At 46.6% G+C, this 8,381-nt stretch overlaps 1 protein-coding gene across 2 annotated transcripts; it reads right to left on the minus strand.

Moving 5' to 3' along the window:
- Positions 1-2,423: 2,423 nt before the first annotated feature.
- Positions 2,424-7,236, minus strand: LOC114853980 (apoptosis regulator Bcl-2-like). 2 transcript variants are annotated; one of them, XM_041070694.2, is made up of 4 exons: positions 6,691-7,236; positions 6,344-6,593; positions 5,666-6,012; positions 2,424-3,361 (listed from the first exon to the last, which is right to left on the minus strand). In XM_041070694.2, exons 2-4 carry the CDS (start codon positions 6,513-6,515, stop codon positions 3,233-3,235), a joined length of 648 nt encoding a protein of 215 aa, XP_040926628.1. In that variant the 5' UTR covers positions 6,516-6,593; positions 6,691-7,236; the 3' UTR covers positions 2,424-3,232. The 2 variants fall into 2 exon arrangements, with proteins under 2 accessions (XP_040926628.1, XP_055363687.1); XM_055507712.1 differs by having other exon boundaries at positions 6,344-7,235.
- Between the last annotated feature and the right edge of the window lie 1,145 nt (positions 7,237-8,381).

Genomic DNA, 8,381 nt, shown 5'->3' on the forward strand with positions numbered 1-8,381 from the left:
CTAACTCAAGCAACCATAAACAACTTTTGAGAGGAAGTAAGCAATAGTCTGCAGCTTTTTTGATTTCACATCTAAACAGGCAGGAAAGCATTGAACAGAGTGGGGAGCAGCCAGCTTGCTCAGATTCCTATTAGATCCACACAGGAGGGCTGCAGGAAGAAAAGAACTAAGTCAAGGCAAGACTGTACTGTAATACGGCTCACACGCACAAGGACAGGTCATAGGTTGCTTTGTGTCTTGGTGGTAATTCATGAATTGATTATTTTTTCGTCCTGTCCAGCAGTTCAATAAGTGTCATATTGTGAAACATTTGAAAAACATTTTGACAAAAACTATAAAAATGTATACAGTCATGTTTGCTAGCAAATGAATTAAATGCTCACGCAAAAATATACATCCTCTGGAAAAGGTATAAATAAACGGTAATTAATTGTTAACATTGGTCAGTATTTTACTATTGTGGTACAAAATAACAGCTGTACTTGGTAAACTAAAACTTTTAGCTACAAGTGCTTGTAATCCACAGTTAATGGCAACTGTGCTGTCTGTACTTTATTGTTTTTTTACAGGAAACCGTGGTCCCACCTGGAGCTGAAGGGGACTTTTCTGTGTCCTCCAGGTTGTGGATTCCTGGTGCCGGTGAGTTCCAGTGCTGATGTTCAATATGTGTCTGGAGGCAGATCTGGAGTATGAGACTGTAGAGTGGAATAAGAGCCTCCTCCAACCAGCAGACAAGACTCCGACAGGGCCTCTGTACAGCATCCATCCCTCTGAGGGTTCTGTCTCAGCTCTCATCTCCCACACTGTGAAACCCAGTACGGTGAGAACAGCCACAGAAGCTCCTCACTGAGCACACCTGCTGTTATGAGCCGCGTACAACAAGTGCTGAGGCTCTCTGTGGCCACAGCTGTGCTCACTGGAGTTCTGTCCGTCATCAGCATCACTCACAATGAAGCCAGATTTCTTGAGCCTCTAAAGTTTGCAGACACTGTTTGCTGCTTTGAGAGACACAAATTCTTCATGACTCTGATAAAGTGACATTAAGGTTCCAGGAATTTTTACACCCAACAAACAGCATCCTACAATTGAGCCTAACGTGTTATGCTTATTGGTTTAACGATTCAAGCTCTGCTTAGGATAAACCTTCTAAGAATGTTATGAATGTTATGTCTCTTCAAAGACATCAAAATGTAACCTTATCAAAGGTCAGAGTTACAGCATTGACTCAGCCTGACTGTCACACCTCCAGCCATTTACCGTTTGTTGACATTTTGACTCTGTGCTGCTGCTTTTAAGGAAGCTCAGCGTGTGCGCCCAGCCTATACAGCGAGCTAAACACAGATGATAAGCAATCAGAAGGTCCTGATCTTGTCCATTTTACTGTTGACACCCTCAATTTTGTAAAAAGATTTTGTGCCTCATTGCGCCAATGCCGAGTAATGACAGAAGACACCCCAGACTTTCTACTGCGATCGCTCACATGCGACAGTTGTGTCCTCGACTTATAGTCACGTGACGGTTTACTCGAAAAACGCTAGGTGGCGGTGTTTCGCCACACAGAGAAATAATAGCACCTTTACTCCATGAGACCATAACAATTACTGAATACCTGCATCATTGAATACACGATGTTGTATGTATTGTATTGTATTTGGAACATACTCTGTTAGACACCCCCTACGCTGTAAGAGGGGACCCCCCCTGGGCATCCAGTGTCATGGTCCACAGACTCTACATGATGTCACAGAGGAACCTGTGAACTACCGCTGTGCTTCCTCAGTGGCAGGTGTCCTTCAGCTCCTATGACCCCCCTTGGGCTTGGGACAGGCACTGGAGACCTTATGGCCACAGCTGTGAGCAGCTGCCTTGATAATGGAGGTGTCCACAAGGTGACTTTGTCTCACCTGACGCTTGTTTTCAAGCCTGACTCCAGGATGGGCCAGCGAAGCTAGCCCTGGGTTATTACTGTCTGTAGAGGTCTATAAACCTATCGCGAGAAATAACAGCAATCCGTCTGGTTCATCTTGCAGGTTCTCAACCAGAAGAGACTTTAAATGTCTCAACACCTAGTCATGACTATTCAGACAGAGTTTATCAGCAGAGTGTTGGAACCTGTTCTTCGTAGACTAATGGATAAACCTCAAGTAATAAGTGACTGAAATGGAGGAAATGTCTGGAATAAGAAGCAGCGCAGAGAAAGCGCAAGTGCTGATCGCCACCAAGACATGATCAGATACCAGCTCGGTTCTGATCACCACTCTCTTGGTCCATGTTCCTCAGGTGTTTAAAAACGAGTGAGTTTATTGTGGCTGAATGAACTGTGATAGGTTTACTGGAGTCTGGAGAGACGGGAGGAGGTGAAGCTACGGCTCTAGCATCACATCTCCAGTTTCTGCCCTTAATTAAAAAACAGAGCATCAGTATATTGATCAATGTTTATAAAAAATGAAATATGAAAAATGACATCAACATTTTAGTAACAGTAAAACAACTTTTGGCCACCAAACATCAGATTGTTCACGACCTTTGACCATTTAACAGATTGGTTGGTTCAGTGAACTTACTGATGACTCAGATGTCGGTTCCAGTTCTGCCTGGCTGCCTCTCTGTATTACTGGACCTGCCCATCGGATGCTGCCTCCTGTCGGACAGACTCACTCTTCCTTTGTCAAAGTCACTCAATCGTCCTGCGGATCATTTCCTGTGTAAGACAGGTGAGTCCTCTGTCCGAGCATCTGGACCTTGACATTTAATGTATTGCTGCAGTGGCATAAGCCCAAATCCTGACTACTACTGAAACCTTCTTACCAATGTTTTCAAGTCCAACATGGTCCAGAATCCTCTTATTATTCATGTGTGTCCAGGACAGAAGCAGGTCCCGTTGATGCAGATCTGAGTAACTAAATGTGTGGAGGCTGTCGCCAAGCAGAACACCAGCAGCTGAGCCAGACACAGACCCAGAGCCATGGATCCTGGCTCGGCCCCTTCAACCTTCATCCTCCTTTAATCACGTCCCGTATGTCGTACATGGCACTTTATGTCCAATTTATTCTTGGACCGATAACATCTATGATATTGGTTCTAACTTTGAAGTGAATCTGACCCAAAACCTCAGAACCTCTGTGAAGGCACACTGATTTTGTTTCCTTAGTTCATGTTCACACCGGTGGACGGCAGAGGTGCTATTGCTGGACCAGACCAGTTCAGGCTGGTTGGGCTTGGATCTGTTCCATTATTTCTGGGAGAACAGAGCTCCCAGTGTGATCCCAGCCACTCCCAGTATAGCCAGTCCAAACATCATCCTCACGGTCCAGAAACTGCCCTGAGGTCTGGAATCACCGTACAGCTCCACAAAGGCATCCTGGGAAGTCAGAAGGAGGAAATAGTTAAGCATTAGTTCAGTAATACGGTCACACCTCAACCATCGACTATACAAAAACTCGCAGGCAGTCGGGTCAGGAGAGGTTAAAGTCCGATTCCACAGACCCGATGAGTACCCTGATGCAGTACAGCAAGTTGTGTTGTCGCGTGACTGCGTGTGGTTAGTGAAGCGTTCACATGAAGCACTGGGTTCTTTCCCTGCGCAGTGTGTGTTGGTGCAGAACACGAATATGATGATTAGGGGAGAACCCAGTTCACGTACATCTCTTCACATGCAAGAGGTATCGATTTGGATTCTGAGGGATTTCTTTTCTTCTTAGTTTTCACCACACTGCACCAGAAAGTACGAGGTTTTCATCTTAGATACTAAGGGAGGACGTCAGCGTAGAATAAGTCAAACAGTGGCAGCCTCGGCGATCACATCCTGAGTTCTGACCATACCCACTGCAGTATGTGAAGATGTTCTAATCGGGTTTATTATCCACCAGCTTCGCTTCCTCCTTAAGAGGTTTCCCAAACAACCGAAAAGACTGGTGCCTTGGGAGAGTCCAGCATCCTGTGCTTTGGACTCATCGGTTGTATACCCTTAACTCAGTGAAGCGATGAGTCATGTGTGGGAGGACGTTTCGCTGAGTTGACTGATTAGAAACAAGCTGGTGGCTCTGTTTACTGCAGCTTAGATGGTTCACTTTTTTTACTTTTCCACATATCTGACAATGAAAGGTATCTTTGCTGCTGTCACGGTTACAGAAGCTAAACATCTACCCTAATCCAAACCATTAAAGATGGCCTGGTTCTGGCTCTGTGGGAGGCTTCTCCTCTCCACAGCCTCCTGGTGCTGCTCAGTGCGGTTCTTTCGTTATAGAGCTTTAAGGTGTGGACCCGATTCTGATGTGACGTGAGCGTGCGTGAAAACCCTCCAGTCCAGTCACTCCACAACAGAAGATGTTTAAAGTTCAGCAGTGTTTAACCTCCACCACAAACACTCATCTCGACGGGTGGATGGAAAATGTCGTTGGTGAATTCTAAGAAAGCAGCTTCACCGCTGCTTGAGTTCTTAGAGCTGACAGCACACAGCTGACCTGAGATCTGTGTTCTGAGCTAGTGAAGAAGGCGGTTTGACTCTCAGCTGTGTTGTCTGGTTATTTAGGCTGAACACTGTTCTACAGAAAGAGTCAGTCAGCTGATCTGAGCCTGAAACGGAAACTCAACCACAGTGATTACCTGGAAAGATATTTCTAGGTAACACCACACGCGTCTTATCAGGGACTAGATACAACTAAAGGAAACCACAGGGACAGGAGAGTATATATAGAAAATAAAAGCTCCTGTTCTATGTTCAGAACACACACACAAACACGCACGCACATACGCACGCACACATACACGCACATACGCACGCACACATGCACACACACTTTCTCGTCCTCTAAGAGCTAAAACCTGTGTTTGTTTCTAACTCAGACTCTGTTTCATTATCTGTTTCTATCTGTATCTGTTGTTCATGTCGACCAATCAGAGCACAGCATATTGCTGCATCAGTGGAGGTCCAGGATGTACCAGATCAGAATAAGCTCCTCTTGTCTATACTGCTGTTACACTAACAACAAACAGCTAACTAACAACAGGTGTCATGCAGAAACACACAGATTCAAATCAGAGACAGTTTTTACTCTTCATCTCAGTTTCACTGTTTGGGCGTCTGTCTGCCCATCATCAGCCATGACACACAATCTCTCTGTAGAGTTTTAGGGATTTTCTACACTTTGCATATCATTTGCATTCAAACCCAAAAACTGTTTTTATGTCTTATGTGCCACGTCTCATGCTGCTGCAGAAAACTGAGACTGGAATGTGAGAGATCTCTGGGCTTTAAAGATCTGAGGACATCACTGATGTCATTACAGCTGTTTCTGGCCATCTAACAGTGTGTCTCTCACTGTCTAGACTTGAAAGGTGTCTGATCTGAAACCATCTGCCACTTAATTGTTTCTCCAGTCTTCACTAAGTGCTGGACACTGTGGCAGGACAGAACTGCACACTGAAAGATTTACCCAAACCTTAGGCTCTCTTCTATCCTACAGGAGCCACAAGCTTCACCTGAGCCCTGTCCTAGAAATTTATCAAGGAACTCTGGGACCCCATCAATCAACCATTGTTGAATTAGCTCTGTGGATGCTCATCACAGAGCTAATACCAGCTGGGATCCATTCAGGAACCTCAGAAAACCTTTTTCTGACATCCCTGAAAATGAAGTGTGATGAGTGTGGAACAGTCTTCCTACCCATCCTCCATTGTCTTCTATCCATCCCTGTAGCTGCAGCGTGTCCAGACTCTCCTCCAACCACGTGGCAATGTCGTCCACCTGGCCCAGTCTGCCCACCCGGGCCACCTCCACGCTCAGAGCCCCTCCCAGCTCCATCATGGCCACAATACGTCCCCAGTTGACTCCGTCCCTGAACAGCTCCTCCCTGACCCTCGACAGGTTCCTCCTCCGCCCCGCGCTGCTTCTGTCGCCGCACTGCAACAGCAGCAAAGCCTGTGCCACCAGGCTGTTGCCATGGCGTCGCGCCAAGGTGTCACCAGCGAAGCGTAGGGCTACCTGCACTGGGGGCGGAGCCACCCAGGCTTCTGGAGGGAAACAAACAAGCAAGGATGAGAAATGGGACAAAGGTTCCACCACCAGCACACTGGACCCAGGTTCTGACATCAACAGACAGGCAGGAAGTTGTCTTAAGGTTTGACCCTGTCACAGCCTTGTGTCCAACTCATGGGGTTCTCTGGTCTGTACCAGGACCAGACAACTGGGTCCACTCAATTACAGTATATTAGTGTCCCATAGTTGTGATGCTGGTCACGCATAGCCATAAAAAACCACCGCTCCCTAAAGCCGGACTCTGGCTTTAGTGCCAGTATTAGTAGCAGCTCAGGGGTTGCCATGACAACACAATACCCTCCTCACCTATGTGGGCGTGGTCCGTTGGCGCACCTCCGCGTGACGTCCTCGCTTGCTCCGGCCTCCACGCGGACGAGGGCGTAAACGCTGTTGGCCGACTCCGCCATTCCAGGCCCTGACTGAGCAGCTTGTAGCGGAGGTAGTCCTCTACCATGTCCCGTCTGCTGTAGGCGGCCATGTCCCCGCGGTTAGAGAGGGGACCCCGGCACCGCGCGCATCACTGATCCACCAATAGGAGCGCAGTACCTGGAGACGTCTACAGGTGGTGTTACAATAAAATGGACACCTCAAGGGTTTTGATAGTATAAATTACTTAAGCTCAAAACCAGGAAATTCAATCATCCAGGGAAAACCTTATAAACAGAACCGGACTTCAGCTCCGTGTCCTGGTCGATCACGATCGACCGGTTATCGGTTGATTGAAGGGCCGGGTTCGTGCTGGAGACGCGCTCCAACTGTGAGGACGTTCACAGAAGAACCCAGCATGATGCCGATAGACAGCGGTTCTGAGAGGAAATCCGTCAGCTGCTGCCGGGTAGATGTCAAGAAGAAGAAAAATAAACAGTGTATGGAATTAGTCGGTGACGGCGAGGACAGAAGTCCGGATCACGCGCTCCGACGGCCGGTGGTCACGCCCCCTTGTATGACCGCCGGGATTCCCCTCGAACAAGCAGCTCCGGACCAGACTCCGGTCACAAAACGCCTGAATCGACGTGCCCAGGGGGCGACGAAGACGCTCATGCAGGTGGTGGTTGTCCTTGACCCGATTCAGCTACGGTCCAGCTCTGAACTGGTGAACGGTTACTTCCTCTTCCCGCCTCTCATTCATGCTTACTGCTGCAGGGTGTGTGCGCGCACCCTGGATGTTCTCATTGGTAGCGTCCGTACATGAAGTGTTAGCAGTTGTTACATAATAATACAAATTAAAATAATAATAATAATAATAATGACCAGTATCGTCTCAACATCATCATCATAATAATCATATTAATAAAAATATAAGAATTACGAAGTACAGGGGATATTACCATCAGCATTATTAGTAGTACTGCCATCTATAGACAGGAGCACTAAACGCAGAATCGGGACTACTAATAAACGCGCAACTGTTGTGTACTACTGGTATTTTTACTGTTCACTTTTAATGGTGGAAAACGACTATATTTAACCTAATAGTAAAACTTCTGGTTCTTGTCGTAGCTGTAGCATTTATAATAGCAGAACATGTAGTAGCGCATTCGTCTTACTGTAGTGTAGACGGCGGTAGTGGTGCTTTAGCAGCATTTTCCTGCGAGTACTGATGCAGTAGTTGCATTTTATACAGATGAAAACTACTAACATTCTGACAGTAAACATTTTTTTCTTTTTGTGTTTTGCTGCCACCTGATGGTAATGCTCAGATAAGTACACAGATACTTGTGCCATTTATTTTCTATAACACTAATAAACAAACGTCGGTCCCTCAGGCTCAGACGTGATTCAAATTTCAAAAAACATTTTTTAATTGGTTTGCTCATTTATGATTGTTTACAAGATAAATGGAAATAAAAATATATACACTTAGTAGTCAGGGTAGTCAGGACTGAGGGGACAGAACTATCAAAGGCAAAATGGCAGATGTGGAGGAAAGCTACAAATACCTTGGAATCCCACAAGCAAATGGTAACCACGAGGAGGCCACAAGGAAAACAGCAACCACTAAGTACCTCCAAAGGGTAAGGCAAGGCCTGAGAAGTCAGCTGAATGGGAAGAACAAAGAGGAGATGGAAGCCACTGACACCAAGACAAGGAAGCTCCTTACAATGTATGGAGGGTTCCACCCCAAATCCAGCACCCTGAGACTGCACGCCGAGCGGAAGGAAGGAGGCCGAGGATTAGTGAGCGTCAAAGCCACTATCCAGGATGAAACAACTAAGCTCCATGAATACATCAGGAAAATGGTCCCAACAGACGTGCTCAGTGAACACCTCAGGCAGCAGAAACCAGAGAAGGAGAAGGAAGAGTGGGAACCCTCATGGAAGGACAAACCCCTGCATGGTACAGT

Source organism: Betta splendens, chromosome 4 (genome assembly GCF_900634795.4).
Source record: "Betta splendens chromosome 4, fBetSpl5.4, whole genome shotgun sequence".
In the NCBI taxonomy this organism is placed as follows: domain Eukaryota; kingdom Metazoa; phylum Chordata; class Actinopteri; order Anabantiformes; family Osphronemidae; genus Betta; species Betta splendens.

Bases quoted from the DNA above. Each gene is read 5' to 3' on its own strand.
- LOC114853980 (XM_041070694.2), bottom strand. From the start codon at position 6,515: ATGGCCGCCTACAGCAGACGGGACATGGTAGAGGACTACCTCCGCTAC. The intron at 6,013-6,343 runs GTGAGGAGGGTA...GTTTCCCTCCAG, and splicing joins AACGGACCACGCCCACATAG to AAGCCTGGGTGGCTCCGCCC. The intron at 3,362-5,665 runs GTAGGAAGACTG...CTGACTTCCCAG, and splicing joins TAGAAGACAATGGAGGATGG to GATGCCTTTGTGGAGCTGTA.